At 45.5% G+C, this 25659-nt stretch overlaps 1 protein-coding gene across 1 annotated transcript in view; it reads right to left on the bottom strand.

Annotated features, from left to right (window-relative positions):
• The window catches only part of LOC140398855 (adhesion G protein-coupled receptor D2-like), a 223394-nt gene that overhangs the window by 178164 nt on the left and 19571 nt on the right, over positions 1–25659 (bottom strand). The window contains exons 7-12 of the mRNA XM_072487796.1: positions 21633–21718; positions 18634–18915; positions 12368–12479; positions 9908–10043; positions 9344–9393; positions 7500–7656 (exon numbers count right to left, since the gene is read on the bottom strand). Of these exons, the coding sequence (XP_072343897.1) occupies positions 7500–7656; positions 9344–9393; positions 9908–10043; positions 12368–12479; positions 18634–18915; positions 21633–21718 (823 nt within the window). The remainder of the gene's footprint in view (positions 1–7499; positions 7657–9343; positions 9394–9907; positions 10044–12367; positions 12480–18633; positions 18916–21632; positions 21719–25659) is intronic.

Genomic DNA, 25659 nt, shown 5'->3' with positions numbered 1-25659 from the left:
TGGGGGAGCTACCGCTTAAGATGGTGGAGAGGAGCTTTTGTTACTTGGGCATCCAGGTGGCTAAGAGCTGGGGGGGGCCTTGCACAAGCTCAACTTATGGTGGATCAGATGGAGGAGGACTTTAGGAGGTGGGACAAGCTGCCGCTTTCCCTGGCGGGCAGGGTGCAGTCCGCAAAGATGGGCGGTCCTCCCCAGGTTCTTGTTCGTGTTCCAGTGCCTGCCCATTCTCATCCCCAAGTCCTTTTTCAAGCGGGTAAATAGGAGTATTACGGGATTTGTGTGGGCAAATAAGACCCCACGGATTAAGAGATTGTTCTTGGAGCGCAGTCTGGGCGGTGGGGGGGGGACACAGGGGGGAGGCAGGGGCTTCAGTCTGGGCCCCGTAACGGAACAATCACAGGTTCGTTCCAGGTAGAATAGACGGGGGCTGCTAAGCTGGTACAGGGCGGGTATCAAAAGGATGGGGAATTGTTTATCGATGGGACTTTTGCTAGTCTGAGGGCGCTGGAGCAGAAATTTCGGTTGACCCCATGGAATACTTTTAGGTGCATGCAGGTTCGGGCGTTCGTGAAAAAGCAGGTGGGGGAAATTTCCATTGCCACATGCCCGGAGGATACAGGACAGGGTAGTGTGGGTAGGGGACGGCAAGGTATCGGACATATACCAGGAGCTGCAGGAGGCCTTGGAGGCCTCGGTTGAAGAGCTGAATGGCAAGTGGGAGGAGGAGCTGGATGAGGAGCTAGATGAGGGCCTGTGGGCTGGCGCCCTGGGCAAGGTCAATTCCTCCTCATCTTGCGCCAGGCTTAACCTAATTCAGTTTAAGGTGGTGCACTAGGCGCATATGACGGTGGCGAGAATGAGTAAGTTCTTTGGGGTGGAGGACAGGTGTGTGAGGTGCTCAGGGAGCCCAGCAGATCATGTTCATATGTTCTGGGCATGCCCGGCACTTACAGGAGTTTGGAAAGGCTTCGCGAAGGCTATGTCCAAGGTCTTGGACACTCGGGTAAACCAAGCTGGGGGATAGCGATATTTGGGGTATCAGACGATCCGGGAGTGCAGGAGTCGAAAGAGGCCGGAGTTCAGGCCTTTGCCTCCTTGGTAGCCCGGAGAAGGCTCTTGTTAATGTGGAGGGACGCGAAACCCCAGGGGGGGGGGGTTAATTTGTTAAACGGTTAAATTGTTTTATTGCTATGTTTTCTGTTCATTGTTTTTCTTTTGGTAGTGGCTTGTAAACATTATTGAAAAATTTTGAATAATTACAAATTTTAAAAAAAGAATTTAGCGTGGAAGACTGTAGACTCTTTTGGGGGACACGTGTGGTCGTCGCGGAAAAAGGACAGAACCTGATACTACAGGACTTGCACAATGGGCATCCGGGTGTGACCAAAATGAAAATGTTGGCCCGGAGTTATGTTTGGTGGCCAGGCCTCGACACTGACATTGAGAACGTGGTCCAAAACGGCCCAATTTGGCAGGAGCATCAGAAGCTTCCGCTGGCCACGCCCCTACATCACTGGGAATGGCCAGGGTGGCCTTGGGCGCGCTTGCATGCGGATTTCGCCGGCCCTTTTCAATGATCCATGTTCCTTCTATTAATCGATGCCCAGTTTAAATGGCTAGAGGTGCATAAGATGGTAGGCACAACGTCCTGCGCAACGCTCGAGAAGATGCATTTGTCTTTCAGTACGCATGGTCTCTCCGAGGTGCTTGTCACGGACAACGGCACTCCTTTCACAAGTGAGGAGTTTGCGAGGTTCATATCCGCACCACTCCATACCACCTGGCTTCCAATGGGTTGGTGGAGCGCGCGGTGCAGACATTCAAACGGGGCTTAAAGAAACAGTCTTCTGGGTCTATGGACACGAGACTGGCTCGTTTTTTGTTTTCATATAGGACCACTCCACATGCGGTGACTGGGGTAGCTCCCGCGGAACTCCTAATGGACTGGAGACTTCGCACCCGCCTTGGCATGGTTTTCCCAGATATTGGTGCAAAAGTACGCCGCACTCAAGAGCGGCAGGGACATGGCCTTTCTCGGCATCGGCCGATTCTGCAGTTTTCGCCCGGTGACACAGTGCTCATTCGAAATTTTGCTGGTGGTGTCCAGTGGGTGCCTGGCATTATCTTTTGACGAATGGACCCGATCTCTTACCAGGTGCAAGCCCGGAGTCGTCTCCAGCGCAAGCATGTAGACCACATTCAGTCCAGAATCTCTTCCAAAGATTCCCTGCCCCCGGAGCTCACTTCTACAGTTGCAGAGACCAGACACAGTGGACAGTTTTCCTCACGATCTTCCTCTGGCGCCGCACTCAAAGCCTGCTCAGGTCATTGCAGAACCGCGTGGAGATAGGGATGCCGAGATGACAGAGGCAGTAGACTCCGAGGTGGAGACACAGGACGCCTCAGAAGGGGAGTCCTCGGTCCAACGGCCGTGGATGTACAACCGTTACGCCGTTCATCACAGAAGCGCCTTTCTCCGTCACGTTACACGCCACCCGATCCAGCGCCTCGTGCAAATGGTGTCCAGCTTGCGGCAAAACGAGTCCCCAATGAGGGGGGCGGAGAAATCATTATCAGGTCCCTGCATAAATAAAGCTGGCCAGTATGGAACCAGCTAGAGAGGAGTGAGCAACAAGGAAGTTACTGCTGCTGTTGTGCATATATGTTATTGTAAATAAAGTTTTCTTTCTGTTCTACCAACTCGTGCTGGATTCTTCGTGGCCCTCACAAAACTTGTATTATTTGCAGATTTAATTCCAAATACATGAAATGGCAGAGCAAAAATAACTCGCCGTACAGTTTGCATATATTTTACATCTGGCTAATTAACAAAACCGTCCGAATGTTTGAGTCTCCAAAACCATATTATTAAGACATCTGTTTGAGTAATGTTTCCTTTTGCCTGGTGTGCAGTGTCCACTCAACATTTGCTGATACGGCCCACTTACCTAAGTCTGCCATAGCTTAGAAAAAAGTACAAACTTAACAATATACTTCACAGAGTTACTTCCATATTAAATGCCAAAGAACATCAGGCTACAGAGAAAGTTAAATGGTACCTTGACTAATAATTCAAAACAAATCTCTGTAGCACTGCCACATTCAGCCCCTAACTCCATGTCTGAATGCCTACGTTTCCAAACCCTTTATACTACTGAAACAGCTCTTAGTTATAATCCTATGTGATCAATGAAGATAATCCATCCCTCCTTGCCCTGTTTGACCGATTTTATTTTGGTTAACCACACCATTTCTTCCAAAGCCTCGCAAACATCATCCAGCTCGCTGGGACTGCTCTCGCCTCTTTCCATTCTTCTCTATCTAATTGTAGCCCGTGAACTATCTAAAATTGCTCCTCTTCCCTCTCCTGCATCGCAAACTCTGATTTTCCCTGAAGGATTTATCCTTGACCCTCTCCTGTTTCTCATCCACATGCTGCTCCTCAACGACATCATCTAGTACACGGCATTCATTTCCATAAACACAGGAGACCCAACTCTATCTCAGTACCGTCTCGCTTGGGTTCCCTAATATCATTCCAGGGCTCAGGTGGGGACTTGTGTGGCATCTCGCAAGCTGCAGCCCACAGCACAAAAAGAGGCTCTTTGTCCCATTGTGTCCATGCCTGCTGAGGTTTGTGATGCAGAACAAGGCCAACAGTTTGGGTTCAATTCCCGTACCTGCTGACATTATTCATGAAGACCCGCCTTCTCAACCTTACCCCTCACCTGAGGTGTGGTGATCCTCAGGTTAAATCACCAACAGTCAGCTCTCCCCCCTCAAAGGAGAAAGCAGCCTATGGTCATCTGGCCTATGGTGGCTTTACTTACTTTACTCTGGGGTTTGATTCCCACCATGGCAGATAGTAAAATTTGAATTCCATAAAAATCTGGAAACTCATGAAAATATTGTTGTAAAAACCCATCAGGTTCACTAATGCCCATTTAGGGAGGGAAATCTGCTGTTCTTATGCAGCCTGGCCAACATGTGACTCCAGATCCATAGCAATGTGATTGACTCTGAAATGCCCTCGTCAGCCATTCAATTCAAGGGCAATTAGGAGAGGCATCCCATCAATGAAATCTGCCCCAATATCTCCTTATGTGGCATGGTGTAAAATCCTATTCTATAACGCATCTATGAAATGCCGTGTCTTTTACTACTTTAAAGATGCAATATAAATAAAAGTTGATGTGATTGTTGAGAATTGTGGTGGATGAGGAGCCAACTAACAAAGGAAATGTTATCATGTCAATGTGTTGAAATTCTCTACCTATCCCACTGCAGGAACATCATAGTCTCAAGGACGACAAACTTCACGGAGTGTTCTGCCCATACCTTCTCAGGACATTACATGCAGCCTTTGAAGAGTCACCCGCATCTTAAGACTACATTAAAAAAAAACATGGCTATTGGCTGAAAAGGCACTGGCAAGCTATCAGCATCTTTAACAGCTGGACCATCCCACTTTATAGGGCATCGGTTTTCGGGATTATCCAAATTTACTTGTCAACGACAAAATCAAACTGCATTATATAACACCATTACTACTACTAATAATAATCATCTTTATCACTGTCACAAGTAGGCTTACATTAACACTGCAATTAAGTTTCTGTGAAAAGCCCCGAGTCGCCACATTCCGGCGCCTGTTTGGGTACACTGAGGGAGAATTCAGAATGTCTAATTCACCTAACAAGCATGTCTTTCGGGACTTGTGGGAGGAAACCGGAGCACCCAGAGGAAACCCACGCAGACACGGGGCTAACGTGCAGACTCCGCACAGACTGTGACCCAAGTGGGAATCCAACCTGGGACCCTGGCGCTGTGATGCAGCAGTGCTAACCACAGTGCTACCTTGTTGTATATGAATGCAGATTGCTTCAGTATCTGAGGAGTTGTGCGAATGGTACTGAACACTGCGCAATCACCAGAGAACAAATTCTACTTCTAACCTATTGAGGGAAGTTGTAATGTAATAAAATGTCCCAAGCTGGTTGACAGGACAAAATTTGACACTGAACCACATGAGATGATGTTAGGTCAGAAGCCCAAAAGCTTGATCAGCATTAGGTTTTAAGCGGCATCTTAAAAGAAGAAAGAAAGGCTTAGGGAGGAAATTCCAGAGCTTAGCGACTCAGCAGCTGGAAGCACATCTGTCAATGGTGGTGTAAGAAAAATAAGGGATATGCAAGTGGCCAGAATCAGAGAAGCACAGGGATCTTGGAGGGTTGTGGGCCATGTTCACTTGTAGGCTGCACACAAGTTATTACACCTGCACATCTGGGCATAAAGAAACTTAAAGGGGCCCTGCACTTCAAAAACATTTTAAGAGGATACCGTGGCAGTACGAAAGGAGGAGATCGCAGAGATATGAAGGCATGAGGCCAGAGAGAGATTCGAAAACCCAGGATACGAATTTTGAAATGGAAGCAATGCATGAGCGGGAACCAATCCAAGTCAGTGCACACAGGAAAGATTTGTGAACGAGTGTGCAAGATCTCAGTCTGCTTATCCAGATGCTAAGTGCGGCAGGTCTACCTGGTTCATGTGTCAGGTTATAGAACCTGCCACAGCAACAAACGGAGGTTGAATCTTCCATCTGCTGGCATGCTATCTTGAAGCTAACGTGATCCCTCAGAGATCCAATTACCTCCCCATTCTGGCTATAATTGCTAGTTATTGCTCAGCTTAGGTATATCTCATTCATTAAACTAAGCTATTCTATTAATACAAACAAGTATCATGAAACGCAACAGAAAAAGAAAATCACTCGAGATGCTGTTTCATTTAGGAGTACGATGCTATTGCAGATGATATCTTGAGCGTAATGTTAGCACCTCAGTCCTGCCAGGCTATACTTAACCCAACGCTCTACTTATAGATCCAAGTTTAGTAAAGCATTGCTCAGAAAAGGAGAAAAAGGAACGATACTGGAACATGGGCAGCACGGTAGCACAAGTGAATAGCACTGTGGCTTCACAGCGCCAGGGTCCCAGGTTCGATTCCCCGCTGTGTCACGGTCTGTGCAGAATCTGCAAGTTCTCCCTGTGTCTGCGTAGGTTTCCTCCGGGTGCTCCGGTTTCCTCCCAAAGACGTGCCGGTTAGGTGAATTGGCCATGTTAAAATTGCCCTTAGTGACTAAAAAGGTTAGGAGGGGTTATTGGGATAAGGTGGAAGTGAGAGCTTAAGTGGGTCGGTGCAGACTCGGTGGGCTGAATGGCCTCCTTCTGCACTGTATGTTCTATGCAAGAATGGAAAGTTAGATGCCAGAAGTTGAAATTCTTATCGTAGCCACCTTTAATGATTCCTGCATTAAATGATTTGTCCGTGTAAAGAAAATCACATAACTATTTTTTTTAAAGCAAACAAAAATATCTTTTTGTTGATACAAAGAGAGGCTCTAATGCATATACATTTCCCTGAAAGTAGCAGTATTCAGACATAGAAAGACCACTCTGTTCTAACACTCCCTATCATGGTGGCACAGCGGTTAGCACTGCTGCCTCACAGCGCCAGGGACCTGGGTTTGATTACAACCTTGGGCGACTGTGTGGAGTTGCACTTTCTCCCTGTATCTGCGTGGGTTTCCTCCGGATGCTCTGGTTTCCTCCCACAGTCCAAAGCTGTGCAGGTTAGGTTGATTGGCTATGTTAAATTACCCCCTTAGGGTGGGGTTGCAAAAATACGCTGAGGGATTGGGCCTAGGTAGTGTGGTTTTTCGAAGGGTCAGTAAAGCCCGATGAGCCGAATGGCCCCCTTCTGCACTGTAGATATTCAATAATTGCATATACACTGAATACTCAAAGTTACTGTGGGCAATCATAGCAATCAAACATGAAATGCGTTCTTACATCACTTTTTGTTCACCATGCTAACAGACATGAAAACATTTATTTTAGCCTCCTTCAGGGGTTTGCTGTCTCCAGAGTTGGCAGAGCACAGGGTTTTCTCTACAATTTATAACATTTTTTAAAGTGGAATTTAATTTTAAATAGTGGCTCTGACATCAGCTTTGAGGTCGGGAGGGTTGTTTTGCAGTCGGGAATCGCAGAAGGTGAAGTTTCCATTGGCGACCCGATGAATCGAAAGGCAGGGTCTGAATTAATATTATTGCCTCCATTTCCCGACCACAGTCAGACAGATTGAGGAGGAGGAGGAGGGAGGGGGGAGGGGGCCTCAGTAAACGGAGATAGTGGAGTGAAGGAGGTTTGGGTTCGGGATTTTGACATTTATTTGGGTGTCAAATTGCTCTCAGCATGTCTAACATATTGTTACCATTAACTATCGCAGCGCACTAATTTATAGAGTCTGCATCTCAAATTGCATTTTTTTTTAAATGGTTGTGAATATTTCAATCAAAAATTATGAGAAGATTATGATACTGGAAAGTCTAAGTATGACCGGAATATCAATTTTTATATTTAAGTTTTCGGTGATATGAAATGTCAGGTGGATGAGTAGGCAAGATGAAGATAGATACTTAAAGTTTCACTTACTTGAATCCTTCATCAAAAGCAGTTTCCAATAAATTATTAGTGCCCAATGTGCCATTTCCGAGCAAACTGTGAAGAGTGCCGTACCAGGTGTTGACAAATGTCGCTGCTGTTAAACCTGTATGCATTAGAGGTATAAGAGAGAACCAATTAGTTTTAACTTACATGTTTGAAAATCATAACTTGATCTACCAATTTTTATACAATTTATTTACGTTTTTCAAAGTACTTTTCGATATTCTTATGTCACATCATTTTCTGTTGTGATGCAAGTGTTTGGTGATTGTCAGGATCCCTGGGGAGTTGCAAACGACACGTCGCAATGTCATCCTCGTGCTCAATACAGTTTTGATGTAGCTGGGGGCTTCCTGCTCGATATGGTTTAATTCTACAATGCATGTAATAAGAGAGCATGTATTTGTTTAAATAAAGCCAGAGAGAAAGAGTGCTGATAACCAACATGATAAAAGCAGGGTGTCACAGCAGAAGTCAGTGAGAGCAGGTCTGAGAACAATCAGTGTTGGAGAACAACACTGTGTAAAATAAGAAAGGGAGTTAGTGGGTGATACAGAGAGGAAACCAGAGAGAAAGTAGTGATGAAGACTAACACACAAAAGCAATGTCAGAGAGATGGGGCAGGATTTTCCACACTCCGTTGCAACCTTCAACCGCACCCCACCTTGCCACGCGTGTGGAGGCAAGCCGTCGTCGACCGGCAGCGGGATCTTCCCTTTGGCAGAAGGATTGAGAACCGGAGGACACCAATTTACCAGGTTGGCAAAAGGACCAACATCGACATGAGGAAAAGCATTTTTTACCCGGAAAATGGATTGAATCTGGAATGCACTACCCAAGAATGTGGTTCAAGCAGATACATTCCACGCTTGAATAAGGGAACTGAAAAAAATTGTGGGGTTATGGGGTAAAAGTCGAGAAGTGGAACTGGTTGAGTTACGCTTGCAAGTTAACTCTTCTAAGTAAATATTGTAGTTTATATTGTGACAACCTCAGAGGTGCACAAAATTATAATAAAAAGGAATCTGGTCTTGTGACTTAAAAACTATGAGAAAAGCGCTCAATAGTCTGGACTCTCCGCCGACGGGATGCTCAGTTTTGCCGGCAGCCCGGGGGTTTCCCAAAGATGTGGGGCTGCCCCACAATGGGGAAACCTCATTGACCAGTTGCCGAAACGGAGCATCCCCCCCCCCCGGCGTGCTGAACCAGAGATCTAGTGCAGCAGGGCGGAGAATCCAGCCCAAGGTGCTTCACAAAAGAGCAAGACAGCTTATTTCTTTTTGTTACTGGGAAACCAAAATGCATGGTTATGTAGTTTAAGTTGAAAAGGGATAAACAGAACATAAGATAATTCAGGAAGTTATGAGGAAATGCCAGGTTTCCAGAATGCAGGAGGGTCGGAAAATGAGGAAACCAAGAGGTTCCACACTTTTGAGAAACTGGAAGGAATCACTCCAATTACATGATGGATCGTTATTCAATCTAACAGAAATGTTGGAAAGAAGTTCAAGTAAGATGAGATTCGGAGAAGAAAATTAGAGAAGCACTGATCATTGTAAATTTTTGATAACCCAGTTGTTCAAGCCTAAACCAAAATAAAGGTATTTGACAGGATGTTGAAGTACAAATAACAGTGAGGCCAACAATTCTCACCATTTTTAATGCATAAATCGGACAGCAACTTCCAGTGACTGCACATGTCCAGTTAAATATGGAAATCAGGACGTTGGTGTTTGAGATGCCTGGCTCCTCCAAAAGCTGTGTGAGAATGGTAGCTCACTGAGAGACGTGCCATTAAAATACATGGAATAGCGGAAAGCTGCTGTACTTACCTGAAATATGCACACTAAACTCACTAGAAAAAAGTAAGTGTCTGTTCATTCTGGGGATAAGTGAAATTTTAACAATGTAGGAGGACTTAATTACAGCCAAACAACATCTCTGGCACTGAAAATTAACTTTAACAAGCATGGAGCCTCATTCTTTCCGGTTTAATTAGTCTTGGTGAATTGGATTGGTTTTTAAATTTACTTTTTCTTTTGGCGTCTCTTCTCCTTCTCTCAATCTAATATTTCTTTCTCTTGCTATCTCATTTTCTGTACTCGATGTGATGTAATGGGCATGAACTACCAGCTGCATTCGGCCGGAATCGGAGTGGGACGTGGCCGGTAAATGCCAGGAGAGGCCTCCATCGGGCTTCCCGGCAGCCATTGCTTCAACATGTGCTTCCTACAGGTTACCATTACACATTAAAGTTTGCACAACAGGGGACAAACTCCTCAGGAGAAATATGAAAATGTCAGAGAATTGATCATAACACATTTTCGCATTAAATGTAACTAATGCCAGCCATTTTTCTGCACATAAAACAGGACAGAACACATTGTAAGCAATACTCCCCTCTTTGTTGGAGTCTTTCAACCGCTTCTTTAGGAAGTCCTATTTGATCAGTTGATTTGTTGCTCATATCACTCATATAAACTTCAATGCCATTTGTAAAACTGCTGAGTACCTTTTGTCTGATTTCAAGTTCTGCAAAATACAGTAGAATTATAAATACAATGATTTGACTCAACCAAAATGTTTTGCTGAAATTGCTGAACTAAATTCCGAATTTTGATGCAGCATTTCACAACCAGTTGCAGGTGCCATACCTTGTTCTGACAAAAGATGGCATGGTGGCACAGTGGTTAGCACCGCTGCCTCACAGCACCAGGGACCAGAGCTCCATTCTGGCCTTGGCTGAGTGTCAGTTTGCACGTTCTCTCCGTGTCTGCGCAGGTTTCCTCCCACAGTCTAAATCCGTGCAGGTTAGGTGGATTGGCCAAGCTAAAATTGCCCCTTAGTGTCCAAAGATGTGCAGGTTAGGTGGTGATACGGGGATAAGGCGGGGAGGGTCGGTACAGACTCGATGGGCTGAATTACCTCCTTCTGTACTGAAGGGATTGGAAAGCAACTACTGTCAGACTTGTATATGTTACAGACAATGGGGATAATTTTACATATGTAAGATTCTATAAATTGGGAATAGGTTTAAAAACCCACATTACACCATTTCATGTCAATCAATGGAAGAGAAAAATCAAGCGGGATATATATACTGGACACTCAATACTGAAATAGTTATAATTACCCTGATGGACTCAGCAAAGTAGAAATCCATCTTTACTGTTGCTGTTTTTTCAATCTTTAATTGGCTTCCTTTTTTTTCCTTTTTATAAATTAGATTAGAAGATTAGAACATACAGTGCAGAAGGAGGCCATTCGGCCCATCGAGTCTGCACCGACCCACTTAAGCTCTCACTTCCACCCTATCCCCGTAACCCAATAACCCCTCCTAACCTTTTGGACACTAAGGGCAATTTAGCATGGCCAATCCGTCTCACCGGCACGTCTTTGGATTGTGGGAGGAAACCGGAGCACCCGGAGGAAACCCACGCAGACACAGCGAGAACGTGCAGACTCCACACAGACAAGTGACCCAGCGGGGAATCGAACCTGGGACCCTGGCGCTGTGAAGCCACAGCGTTAGTCACGTGTGCTACTGTACCGTACCAAATATTTATTTGTATCAAGGTGAGAGATATGAATGTTTGGGAACTCTTTTCAGGCAGCCTGAGTGAGGTTCAAGCACTGTTAAATGCAAAATAAATCTCACATCACTGGACCTCAGCCCTACAAGTGCAAAATTGACTCAATTCATGCACATTTCTGAGAAACATGAGGAATCACAGCACTGGCTGCCTTCCCCTCCACTGGGCAGATGGGACGCACATCGACTACTCCATCATCAACCACATGGGAGTCAACATTTAGTAACAAGTCAACTGGGCCAGTTATATAAACAAAGGAATCCATCTGGATGGAGGTGAGACCACCAACACAGGGTCCACTCTATAGACATGTCAGAGCTCCAGCCCCTCAAGGGGCTCAATCTCTCATGTCAGATCACTCCAGCCTCCTGGGACAAGACGTCCTTCCCAGTGGAGTGAGTTGCACAAATGGTCAATGGTCGATAAGGTACTTGTGACTGGTGGGCAAATCACTAACTTAAGTTCCTGATCCACAAATGGCCCCATTGTTCCGCCAGGTCCTCAATCAAGAAGATTTTGTCCTATATTTAAACAATGCTGACATTATTTCTCTCCATGGTCTTGACATCTTTCCAAAAGTAGATGCTTAAACCTGTGGCCTAAACAATGATTTGTATGGATTTACCATTATATTTTTGGCTATTACAAAACTTTTTTTTACTGGTTCATGGGATGCGGGCATCGCTGGCTGGGCCAGCATTTATTGCCCATCCCTGAGGGCATTTAAGAGTCATCCACATTGCTGTGGATCTGGGGTCACATGTAGGCCGGACCAGGTAAGGAAGACAGATTTCCTTTCCTAAAGGACATTAGTGAACCAATGGGTTTTCACGGCAACCGACAATGGTTTCATGGTCCTTTTTAGACTCTGAATTCCATATTTTTTTTAAACTGAATTTATTTATTTATTAATTCAAATTTCACCATTTGCCATGGTTGTATTCGAACCCGGGTCCCCAGAGCATGACTTTGGGTCTCTGGATTACTAGTCGAGCGACTGTACCACTACACTACTGCCTCCCCTCAACTTAGGACACCATGTTTATTTTTGCAAGTTTATAATCTTCACATCCCTGTTTTAAAACATCCAGCTCAAGTAGCTTCATAAAGATAACCAAAGGGCTTATAAAATAACAGCTGCATATTTCCCAGTTGTTGAAGGGATTTTATTTTATGGGTCATTATGTCTTTTTTCGTCTAATACCTGAAGAATGAGCAATGTTTTAAACATTTGCTCCAGGTGATCCTTGACATTATACTTACGGATATTTTTGCTTCTAATGACTATATTTTCTTGGTCAGAAGTAAGCAGCTTGTTCAGATTTTGCACCATTCTGTCAACACCATAAACCACTGCCATTGGACCCTGAACAATCTAAGATCAAAGATGATCAAACATCAATAAATTGTAAGGATTTTATAAAACGTGCAATATTCAAGAACTTTTCTTTTGAGTACAATTCCCTCTTCTGTAACTTATTTTTCTACTACTATCAGGCTTCCCATCATTCCTCAGGTAAGGAGGCAAAGAGATAAGTTCCTTTTCAAACTTTACCAACGCACCCCTCAAACCACATGAGAGTCACGAACGAATGGCAGCACAGTTTATGGTCTCCCTGTTGGCAGCTCTAAGGTGTCCACTTTAGTCACAACAAAGAGAATTATAGGTCAAAATTCTATTAATCTGCAGGGTAATGCAGAGACAGACAGACTGAAGTAATGAAGAGCTTTGACAAAGTCACCCAGACTCGAAACGTTAGCTCCCTTCTCTCTCCACAGATGCTGTCAGACCTGCTGAGATTGTCCAGCATTTTCTGTTTTTGTTTAAGTCATATATAGTAGGCTAGCTTTTTTGATTGTAAAATATTGTGGTGTGTGTGCAATTCTGTGAAAAAAATGGGAATATCACTTATAGATGAAAAAATAAAAAGGTTTTTACCTCTGTGCCTTTTTACCCAAGTATAGATTGAGTAATTAGTACAATTGAAACAAATTAATTGGTATTCCATAATAATGTCAATAACTGTCATCTCGTATGATTAACTCAAGTAGATATACTAGATGCACATTGCTCATTTGAAATAATAATTAAGTTTGAGTTTCGACATAACCTTTCTGCTCCAAGTAACTTTAAGAGATTTTTTATTTATATTTGTTCAGACTGAAATAGATAACATTCATTAATATATTTTATGTACCTGTTAGCTAACACACCAAATTTAATTTCCCCGGATAATTTGTCACTCGGGTATCAGTTTTAATTTTAAAAATTGCTCTATCCAACGCAATTGGAAACTGAGGAACTCTTTATGGGCAAGGCTGGTTCCACTGAGGGGGCTCCATCTTTAAATGGCAGACTGATCACAAATGAATATAAACTCTCACCCCCCCCCCTCCCCCCACACCACACACAATCACAGGCTCTCTCTGCACCCCCCTGCAACATTCATCAGGCTCCCTCTCCCCCCACAATCATTGCCTTTGTCTCTCCCTGCCCCACCCCACAATCATCTGGCTCTCCTCCCCCCACACACCACATTCTCAGTTTTGTCTCTCCCCCCCACTCTCTACAATCACCGGGTTCTGTTGCTCCCCCCGCCACTCCCCCATTATCAGGCCCTCTCCTTCATTCCATCCCCCCCCCCCGGAAGTGGCTCCCCGGAGGGTCCATGCCTGGCTCTGCCCCCTGGTACAGATTGGCACAGGAAAAGGGCCCTGGGGTCTTTGCTTACATTTGTGCTCCCGGAGAGATCCCCTAAACTGATTCTCATTTTTTGAAAAGCTGTATTAAACATGGCTGATATTCAGTGAGGCGAGGGAGGGAATCATGTGGGGGGGGGGGGGGGGTGCTAATGGTATTCAAATGTATTAAAATCCATTAAACTGATGTTCTCACCCTTTGCAACGTCATTGGCGAGGAGAAAAGAAAATCGGGAAATAGGATCTCTCTGGATTTTCTACCCGCGTTGCCGTTCTCTCTGACAGTGAATGTGGGCTGCAAATCGACCCCAGTGAAACCAAAGGTCATAAATTTAATTTTTTATCCCCCAATATTTCAGATTTTATTCCATATGCGCAATTAGCATTTTGATTAGTACATGATCATCGTCAGTGCTGCTCAATTATCTAAGAGAGACATCAGGCTCCTGTGACGAGCATACAGACGAATAGCTCAACATCGGACTATTTTAGGCTACATCGGGGGACGAGACAGGGATGCCCCCTCTCCCCACTGTTGTTCGCGTTAGCAATAGAACCACTGGCAATTGCACTAAGAGCCTCAAGGGGCTGGTCCGCGGGGGAGTGGAACACAGAGTCTCGCTTTAAGCAGACGACCTGCTCCTGTATGTATCGGACCCAGTAGAGGGGATGGAAGAAGTCATGAAGATTCTGGGGGAATTTGGCCAGTTTTCGGGGTACAAACTAAATATGGGGAAAAATATGGGACTAGTAGACCAAATGAAGGATGATTTCCGAAGGTGGGACGCGCTCCCGTTGTCATTAGCAGGGAGGGTCCAGACGGTGAAGATGACGGTCCCTCCGAAATTCCTGTTTGTGTTCCAGTGTCTCCCCATCTTTATTCCGCGGTCCTTTTTTAAACAGGTTAACAAAGTTATCACTGGCTTTGTATGGGCAGGCGAGTAAAAAAGGGGCGCTTGAGCGTGGCCGGGGAGAGGGCAGGCTGGCGCTACCGAACTTCAGTAACTATTATTGGGTGGCAAATATAGCCACGATTAGGAAGTGGGTGGTGGGGGGAGGGTCGTTATAGGAGCGTATGGAGGCGGCTTCATGTAAGGGCACCAGCTTGGGGGTGTTGATATTGGCGCTTCTGCCATTCCCACTGGCATGGTACTCCACCAGCCCTGTGGTGGTGACGGCCCTGAGAGTCTGGGGGCAATGGAGGAGACATGTGGGAGCAGAGGGAGCATCGGTCTGGTCCCCAATTTGTAATAATCACCGGTTTGCCCCAGGAAGGATGGACGGGGGGGTTTTGGAGTTGGCAGAGGGCAGGGATTGAGAGAATGGGGTTATGTTTATAGAGGGGAGCTTTCCTAGCTTGAGGGAGCTAGAGGAGAAATTTGGATTGGCGAGGGGAAACAAATTCAGGTACCTGCAGGTGCGGGACTTCCTACGTAGGCAGGTCTCAACCTTCCCGCTCCTACCACCAAGTGGAATACAGGATAGTTTCCAGAGTGTGGGTGGGAGAAGGGAAGGTCTCTGACATCTATAAGGAACTCATGGGGTCAGAGGACATGCAGACTGAGGAACTGAAGTGCAAGTGGGAAGAGGAGTTAGGAGAAGAGATAGAGGATGGTCTCTGGGCGGATGCGTTGAGTAGAGTCAACGCGTCCACAACATGCGCCAGGCTCAGCCTGATACAGTTTAATGTCATTCACCAGGCTCACATGACAGTGGCCCTGTTGAGCAGGTTCTTTGAGGTAGAAGATAGGTGTGCAAGGTGTGCGGGGGGGGGGGCCAGCAAACCATGTCCACATGTTTTGGACATGCCCAAAGCTCAGGGGATTCTGGTAGGAGATAACAGATGTCATGTTCATGGTGTTAAAAACAAGGGTGGCACCAAGTCCGGAGGTAGTGATTTTCAGGGTGTCGGAAGATCCGGGACTCCAGGAGAAGAAAGAGGCAGACGTTCTGGCTTTTGCTTCCCTGGTAGCCCGGAGATGGATACTATTAGTTTGGAGGGACTCAAATGAAATGAAAATGAAAATCGCTTATTGTCGCAAGTAGGCTTCAAATGTAGTTACTGTGAAAAGCCCCCGAAGTCGGAGACCTGGCCATCTGACATGGCTAGCTTTCTCTGTTTGGAGAAAATCAAGTTCGCCTTGAGAGGGTCACTGTTAGGGTTCACCCGAAGGTGGCAACAGATCATCTACTTCTTTGCGGAAAATTAACTGTCAGCAGAAGGAGGGGGGGGATTAGTTTAGCTCAGATTAGGGGGTTAATAATGGTGGGACCTGTAAGGGAGGAAGACGGCTTTTGCACTATGTTTATAGACTCATGTACATTGTTTATTTTGTTGTTGTTGTAAAACGAGGGGCGGGATTCTCCGACCCCCTGCCGGGTCGGAGAATCGCCGGGGGGCGGCGTGAATCCCGCCCCACCGCCGGCTGCCGAATTCTCCGGCGCTGGTTTTCGTTGGGGGCGGGGATCATGCCGCGCCGGCTGGGGGCCATTGGCAGCGGTAACCCCGGCAATTCTCCGGGCCCCAATGGGCCGAGCGGCTACCCGTTTTCAGCCAGTCTCGGCGGCGTGAAATAGACAAGGTCCATACCGGCGGGGCCTGGCTTTGAGGGCGGTTAGCAGGGTCCTCGGGGGGGGGGGATGGGGGATCCTGCCCCGGGGTGGGCCCCCGGGGTGACCTGGCCCACGATCGGGGCCCACCGATCTGCGGGCGGACCTGTGCCATGGGGACACTCTTCCCCTCCCCGCCGGCCTCTGTAAGGCTCCGCGATGGCTGGCGCGGAGAAGAAAACCCCTGCGCATGCGCAGGAAACACGGCAGTGGTTCTACGCATGCGCCAGAACACGCTGGCGTCCTGCGCATACGCCGGCCGGCAGAAGTACTTTGGCGCCGGTTGGCGCAGCGCCAACCACTCCAGCGCTGGCATAGCCACCGGAAGTACGGAGGATTCCGCAACTTCGGGGCGGCCCGACGCCGGAGTGGTTCAGGCCACTCTTTGCCGTCGATTGCGGGAGAATCCCGGCCCAAAAATACTCAATAAAATGTTTATTAAAAAAAAAATAAACTAACAGAGTCACTGCCATCTAGATATCTCACAAAATTGTCAGTCCTCCTCACCTACCTCTAAAGTTTGACACTTCCACAGGCACCCTTGACCCAATACTAGATAAAACTATCAGCCACTCAATCGCAGTTGAGTCTTGAATAAAAAATAAAAGTCTTTCTCATTAGCCAGCTGAAGATTTTCAATAACTCGGGACCAATTTTAACAGCCGGTCAGTTTTCAGTTCCTGAAGTTTTAGGATGGTGGCCGCTTGATCCCTGCCATCCAGCGTGTCACCAGGGAAGACTGTGATTGGCCTGCTGTCATTTTACGCTGTAATGAGTATTGATTGGCAGCAGATGGGATTCTGCCCTCACATGGAGGTCCAGAGATGCCCGGTCCTTGAGGGGAGGGCACCCCAAGTCAGTGGGTGGTTTCTGATAGAGGTGTCTACCCCCGACCCCTGAACACCGTTCCAAGATCATTTTTCTATTTCCCACTTTGATCAATCTGGTACCCGCCAGCCTGAAAATTGAGGCTGGGCTGGCGAAGATTCTTAAATGGACATTGCATGGTCACTTAAGGGCCTTAAAAGAGGCAAACGTGGGCTTCTCATTAAAGGTCCTGCCCACCCCAATTTAAAATGACAACCAGGTCAGGCTGGTGTGCGGGGTCCTGGAGGGACTCCTGACCCATGCAATTTCACGCCCCCTCACCCCCGCCCTGCATCAAAATCCGCCGGGTGGGGGAGCATATAGTGCAGGCCCAGATGATTTTGATGACATTTCAAAACTCACTGATAGTGAAAAAAATGCGCAGGGGTCATAGAATATCAATGACTGCTTTCTGGACAAGACATCTGTGTGACCCAGAGGTTACTCGTAAGCAGCTAAGTCCTGCTAATAGTTACCTGGGTGCTCGGTGTTGATGGGGGTGAGTCTGCGGCAGGGGTGGTCAAATATTTCTGTGTAGGGCCTGCAGGGGCACCCCTTCACCTCCTGATGCCGCAATAAAATGATTTGAAATATTTGCAATTTACCTTTATTAGTTTCTTCTGGCCCTAGCCTAGCCTAGCCTAGAGGCTGTTTAGCACAGGGCTAAATCGCTGGCTTTGAAAGCAGACCAAGGCAGGCCAGCAGCATGGTTCAATTCCCGTAAAAGCCTCCCCAAACAGGTGCCGGAATGTGGCGATTAGGGGCTTCATTTGAAGCCTACTTGTGACAATAAGTGAATTTCATTTTCAGTGGGAAGCTGACTGCTGATCCCTGCTGTGTGAATAAGGTTAAAATCACTCCTTTAAATTTGAGTTAGCAGTACTGTCGGAATTATTTTCTACTGGCATGATGAAATGACACCAATATTAATGCTGTCGAGATACAATCTTTCTAAATTGAACGTTCCATTAGAAACTTATCACTCTGATTTGGTTTGGCCACTGTCCAAAGATGTGCTCGTTAGATAGATTGGCCGAGATAAATTGCCCCTTAGTGTCCAAAAGAATGGGTGGGGTTACTGGATTACGGGGATAGGGTGGAAGAGTGGGATTAAGTAGGGTGCTCTTTCCAAGGGCTGGTGCAGACTCGATGGGCCGAATGGCCTCCTTCTGCACTGTAAATTCTATGATAAAATGTACGTTCACCGGGACTTATAGATCAGTAACAAGACAACTCTAAACCCATAGTCACTCAGTAATATTCTGATTATGAAAACCAGGTTATGCGACAAAATGATCTCTACAATTCTTACTTCAAACAATTGCGTTAAATTAAAAAATCTAACCAATTACCTCATTAATTTCAGTCCACTTTTCCGCATTATGCTGATCAAGAACTTCACCAGCTAAGTCTATGTAGCTCCGGCTTATAGTCTCCAGAACCTCTCTGGTGTCATTTATTTGTGGTTCCAGGCTGGCAACATCTTGCAGCAAACGTATAACACTTAGCATGTCAGCTGGCTGCAAAGTGGCATTTTCAATGCTCAGGACATGTTGCACTGTCTTCAGTATCGTCTCAGCTTCAGAAATATTGGGTACAAGTTTCGCACTATTCAATGACATGTACTCAGTAACCTGTGAAAGCAGAGTTTATGTCAATTGGATTCACATGGGTACACCATCTTATCCACTTATCCTGTTAATTGAGCTATTAACAATGACAAAGTAATACTTTCCTGCATAATAGATTAAATTATTGCTATGTCTAATGCTTATAATAATAACTGTTTCTTGGCATGATTGCTGGCTTGTGGTGTGTGTTATGTCACCCTAGACTAGCGTGCAGTCAATTCCAGCTGCACTTGACCTGGCGTCACAATACAATTGAAATTAACTTTTATTTTTAAAATACCCAAAGTCTTTGGTCTTTGGCTGCCCAATAACTACAGTCACCAGGTTTGTAAATTTAAACACGATTAACTTTTATTAATAACAATAACTATAATTAAATAGGCAACAGATAGAACTGGTTAACTACTATCTAATTTCTAACCCCACCCCCTCTTAACTGGCCCCACCCTCTATACACTCGCAAGACAGACAAACAAACAGGGATGTAAAAATAATAGTAAAAGTAAAAGGATAAAACTCTCTGTTTCAGATGGACGTCTTCCAGTTAGCTTTTTCTAAAATGTATGTGGTGTTGGGTGCTCTGAGGTACAGACGAACCAACACGGTTGCAATTGGTACAACGCAGTTTTATTCCAACTAGTTATTTACACATCTGACTTGGTACTCAGCACGTGGTGATTGTGTGAGTGTCTTGTTAATGAGGTCCTGGCCTTGTCCTGTCTCCAGATGGACTGGCCAGCAGGTGTTGTGTTTCTTGTCTTATACTGTGTCTGCTCTTGTCTGTGATTGGCTGTCGTGTTATGTGTGCTGATTGGTCTGCTGGTCTGTCTATCATGATGTGTGTGTTGTGATGTGTGTTTGAATATCATGACAATGTAGACTTTGCTTTCAGTCTGCAATGGTTTTCATTGTAGATCCAGCAGAGTCTCGAGACTTCTCTACAGACTCAGAGAGAGAGAGAAAAACACACAATCTCTCATCTCGGGGTCTAGGATCTTTCTGCTGGGTTATCTGAAAACACCCCACCTTGCAGGATATATTCACTGTCTGTTGCCGGGCAGAATACAGTCCTTGGCCAATTCTTTGGCCACCAGCCAACCAATCAAACCAAATCTTTCCCATCTCTTGAGTGCCATAAAGTCTGAGTGTTCTGTTTAACAACTAAATCTTCATAGCACAGTGTACTATTTTGCAACTTTTGAATTCCTCACTTCCTCTGCTCAATCTAATATCTCCATTACAGATCTGTTATAACCTGCCTGCTTACCACTGGCTGGGGACTAATGGCAATCCCACAATCGTTAGAGAATATGAGCTTCCCCAATGAGTGGGGGGGGGAGAAATCATTAGCAGATTCCCTGCATAAATAAAGCTGGCCAGTATGGAACCAGCTAGAGAGGAGTGAGCAGCAAGGGAGTTACTGCTGCTGTTATATATATATGTTATTGTAAATAAATGTTATTTCTTTCTGTTCTACAAACTCATGCTGGATTCTTTGTGGCCCTCACAAAAAGATCCATGAGTTAAAATTGATAACGACAAAATAAAAGAAATGGGAAATAAGGAAATCAATAGGAAGGGCCCTTAAATCTATGTGACCTTTTTTTTTTTTTTAATGTATTTTATTACAAACGTGTATCAAAACAGGTTACAACAAATAAACACCCCAGGGAACATACTTCCCAGCAATCAACTATATAGTCTACAAATTTTTTCTGCTTTTTCACCTTCCCCCCCCCTCCCCCCCTGTGACAAACAGCTCCTCAAACACAGTCACAAACATCCCCCACCTTTTCTCAAACCCCTCTGCAGAGCCCCTTAACTCATGCCCTTTGGGGCAGGATGGCAGCATAGTGGTTAGCACAGTTGCTTCACAGCTCCAGGGTCCCAGGTTCAATACCCGGCTTGGGTCATGTCACTGTCTGTGCGGAGTCTGCACATTCTCCCCGTGTCTGCGTGGGTTTCTTCCGGGTGCTCCGATTTCCTCCCACAGTCCAAAGATGAGCAATGCCGAACTCCACTCCAGCAAAATCCGCCACTGTGCAAGCAGAAAGGCGAAGGACATGACATCGGCCTTCCTCCTCACCATAAGCTCTGGCTTCTCGGAAACCCCAAATATCGCCACAAACCCCAAATATCGCCACTATGTGGCCTATCTTACCTAGACAGGCTGTAGTCTGACTCTGGTACTTGCTTTAAACTAGTTTATTAACCCTATTTGGATAGGTATATCTGTCCTGAGTAGAGCGTTCCATCCTCTCCCCTCTATCAGAGTCTAAACAATTTTTCTTTTCTTACCACATACAACAGGCTCAACATAGTTGGTAAGTCTACAGAGTGCAAAATCAAAATATTCTCTACGTTTGGTGTATTCTTCATCTCTTATACCCTTAACTCTGAGCAAAAATTTTAATCTTTGGGAGCCGAATGGGCAAATTGCTGAACCGAGTGGCTTGGTAGAGTCAACCGCATTGCTCTGGGTCTGGAGTCACGTATAGGCCAGGCTTGCTCAGGGCAGCAGATTTCCAAAAGGGATAAGTGAACCTGATGGGTTTTCTACAACAAGGACGATAGTTGTCATGATCACCATTACTGAGACTAGCTTCATATTCCAGGTTAATACATTGAATTTCTACCCCCAACAGCTGCTGTGACCCCGGGACCTCAGACGAGGATCATATTTCAGGCTGTCCTTGTAATAAATATGAAAAAGAACTTACCATTGTATTGTTAGAAAATTCATTTGATTTAATTTTGAATAAGCTTCTTGAATCTGACTCAAACTTGTTCAACTTCAAATATGTATCTACAACACAAAGAGATATATTATTTGATAATGAATGATTTAAGATAGGAGAATGATTTTAGAAAATGCCCCAAAATTACATTTTAGCTCTGAACAAAGTAACGAATATAAAATTCTCCCATTCAAAACAGAAAAGTAAAGTACCATTTATAATATATTTAAGTCTACTTTTGTCATCTTATTTGTATAGAACTGTGGAAAATAATGTTAAATGTCACAAATGGAGCAATCTGACAGAACAAATGCACCGTGAAGCCTTCTTCGACAGGCATTTTAATTATCATAGAATTTACAGTGCAGAAGGAGGCCATTCGGCCCATCAAGTCTGCACCGGCTCTTGGAAAGACACCCTACCCAAGGTCCACACCTCCACCCTATCCCCGTAACCCAGTAATCCCACCTAACACTAAGGGCAATTTTGGACACTTTGGGCAATTTAGCATGGTCAATCCAGCTAACCTGCACATCTTTGGACTGCTTTAGTGCCAGCTTTTTGAATAATGAACATATTGTCAACACCAATGTTGTCAGTCAGTATTTCTATAACTTTTCTGAGTTGAATCTTGATATATTTTAAGTTTATGAAATGTAACAACATTTGTACATGTTAGAAGCTTGTGTTATAATAATGATGATTTCAGTCAGTGTGCATCTAACATGTGAAAATGCATCACCAGGCTTAAGAATTTCAGAGCCAAACTTTTAAGAGGCCTCAATAGAATTTTTGGTTTACTAATAATGGAATTCATATTCTCTTCTCATGAAAATCTCTTGGGCAGGGTGTTTGGATGATGGGGCTTGCTGCCCCGCCACTAATAAAGTCGGCGGGGAATGCGTCCCAACTAATGATGGCAGCCCAGCAGCAATTTAACACTTCAAAGAGCATTAATTGGCTTGAGAGGGGACTTTTGCTGCTCTCTCAGGAGGAAGTTTCAGCTAAGAGAACTGCCAGAGTCACTCAGCTCCTCACCTCATTACAACCTTGGCTCAAACATGGACAAAGGAGCTGAATTCCAGAGGTGAGGTGAGAATGACTGACCTTAGCATTAAGGCAGCATTTCACAGAGTGTGGCATCAAGGAGCCCGAACAAAACTGGAGTGAATGGGAATCAGGGCGAAAGCCGTCCACTGCTGGAGTCATGCCCAGCACAAAGGAAGATAATTGTGGTGGTTGAAGGAGAATCATCGGATTTCCGGGACATCACTGCAGGATAGTGGCCTGGGCCCAGTTACCTTCAGCTGTTTCATCAATGACCTTCCTTCCATCAAAAGGTCAGAAGTGGGGATGTTTGCTGATGACTGCACAATGTTCAACACCATTCAGAACTTCTCAGATACTGAAGCAGTCCATGTCCAAATGCAGCAAGATCTGAACAATGTTCAGGCTTGGGCTGACAAGTGGCAAATAACATTCACACTACACAAATGCCAGGCAATGACCATCTCCAACAAGAGAGGATCTAGCCACCACTCCTTGACATTCAATGGCATTACCATCGCTGAATCACCCACAATCAACATCCTGGGGGTTGCCATTGACCAGAACTTGAACTGGACTAGCCATATCAATACTGTGGCTACAAGAGCAGGCTAGATGCTCGGAATCCTGCAGCGAATAACGTGACTCCGGACTCTCCAAAGCCTGTCCATCATCTACAAGGCACCAAGTCAGGTGTATGATGGAATACTCTCCATTTGCCTGGATGAATGCAGCTCCAATAACACTCAAGAAGCTCAACATCATCCAGGACAAAGCAGCTCAGTTGACTGGTACCCTTCCCACAAACATTCAAACCCTTCACCACTAACTTAGATTTGGGCAGCACGGTAGCATTGTGGATAGCACAATTGCTTCACAGCTCCAGGGTCCCAGGTTCGATTCCGGCTTGGGTCACTGTCTGTGTGGAGTCTGCACATCCTCCCCGTGTGTGCGTGGGTTTCCTCCGGGTGCTCCGGTTTCCTCCCACAGTCCAAAGATGTGCAGGTCAGGTGGATTGGCCATGATAAAATTGCCCTTAGTGTCCAAAATTGCCCTTAGTGTTGGGTGGGGTTACTGGGTTGTGGGGGTCGGGTGGAGGCGTTGACCTTGGGTAGGGTGCTCTTTCCAAGAGCCGGTGCAGTCTCGATGGGCCAAATGGCCTCCTTCTGCACTGTAAATTCTATGTTAATCTATGTTAACGAACAGTAACAGCAGTGTGTGCCATCTACAAGATGCACAGCAGGAACTCACCATGGCTCTGTAGGCAGCAACTTCCAAACCCACTACCATCAAAGGCAGCAGATACCTGGGAACACCACCACCAGGAAGTTCCCTTCCAAGTCAATCACTATCCAGACTCAGAAATATGGCACCGTTCTTTCACTGTCGCTGGGTCAAAATTCTGGAACTCCCACCCTAATAGCACTGTGGGTGTACCTACACCGCAGGGACTGCAGCGGTTCAAGAAAGCAGCTTGCTACCACCTTCTCAAGGACAACCGGGGACGGTAAAAATACTGGCCTAGCCAGCAACATCCACATCCCATAAATTATTTTTGTTTAAATCTGATTGGCTGGCAGTTCTGAAGTAACAGCAGTGCAACTAGAAGCATTGGCCACTGCTGGGAATACAAAAGTATCACCCGTCTAAATGCTGGAGTCGACAGGACTAGAGAAAGGCCGTTTCCTGGTATGGATGGAAGGGGATGGTTGGGGGGAAAGGTGGTGGAGGGAGGGCAGGAAGGTCACCTGGCAAATTCTACAGGTTCCCCCACTTGCAAACTTGCCTATGGAGGCTCGTAAAATTCTTCCCCGAGTATCTCAGATGTTGGGAACCCAGATTGGCAGAGAAAAACAAGACTTAAGGACCCTATGACTACATAAAGCTATCAATTATTGTTCAGTGTGAGCAATCTTGGCTCGGAGTCAGAAGCTTATGTGTTCAAATACCGCTCCAAACACTTATGCCCAAAATCTGACACAAGTCAAATGGTCGGTGCTTTCTGGAGTACTGAGGGAAGGTCAGATTAGATGTGAAATCTGCTCACTTAGGTGGTTGCAAAATATTGTGTGTCTTAAAATACAGCAGTTTGCCTAGTCAGGTGTCATATTAATAAGTCGGTCACAAAGCACTCATTCAATTTCAACCTCCCATCACCATACTTGCTGTCTTCGAAGAATTTAATGTCAAAGAGGCTCTGCTTACTCTCACTCAAGAGAGAAAGTCCATTGTTGTTCAGCTAAATGCCACAGCACATACTGATACCATGGTCCTGATATAATAATAATCGCTTATTGTCACAAGTAGGCTTCAATTACGTTACTGTGAAAAGCCCCTAGTCGCCACATTCCGGCACCCACTGTGCTAAACCAGCCCCTATTTACACCAGATATTTACTTGAGTGGGATTTTCAAGCAGGAGAGAGATGTGTACATGGTCCTATTTAGCAGCCCGACTGGCTGACATGGCTCCCTGTCAGGCGTAAAATACCCAAGACTAGACCACAAGCCGAGACCTCAGCTCCTCTGTGGAGGACTGTGAAGAATGCAGGGAGGAGGAGGATGTGATTACAGGGGTTTGGAGAGAGGGATTTGGATTGGATTGGATTAGATTGGATTTGTTTATTGTCACGCGTACTGAGGTACAGTGAAATGTATTTTTCTGCGAGCAGCTCAACAGCATTAAGTACATGGGAAGAAAAGGGAAGAGAAAGAAAATACATAATAGGGCAGCACAAGGTATACAATGTATACAAGGTATACAATGGAGCACATATGAGGGCTGGAGTTGCTGATTATTGGAAGGGGGTTGGTTAGCACAGATTAGATTTTTAAAATTGAGAGAGGATAAACGTCCCAGCAATTTTACCAAATATGTTTCCAGAGTCCCAATACCGTTCATCGAGGATTATCAAACCGTCACAAATAATATAGAACCTTCACAAATAATACCGACTTACAAT

Source organism: Scyliorhinus torazame, chromosome 22 (genome assembly GCF_047496885.1).
Source record: "Scyliorhinus torazame isolate Kashiwa2021f chromosome 22, sScyTor2.1, whole genome shotgun sequence".
NCBI classification, from domain to species: domain Eukaryota; kingdom Metazoa; phylum Chordata; class Chondrichthyes; order Carcharhiniformes; family Scyliorhinidae; genus Scyliorhinus; species Scyliorhinus torazame.
Note: the sequence above shows the minus strand (reverse complement) of the source record. Positions and strands in the feature narration are given on the sequence as shown.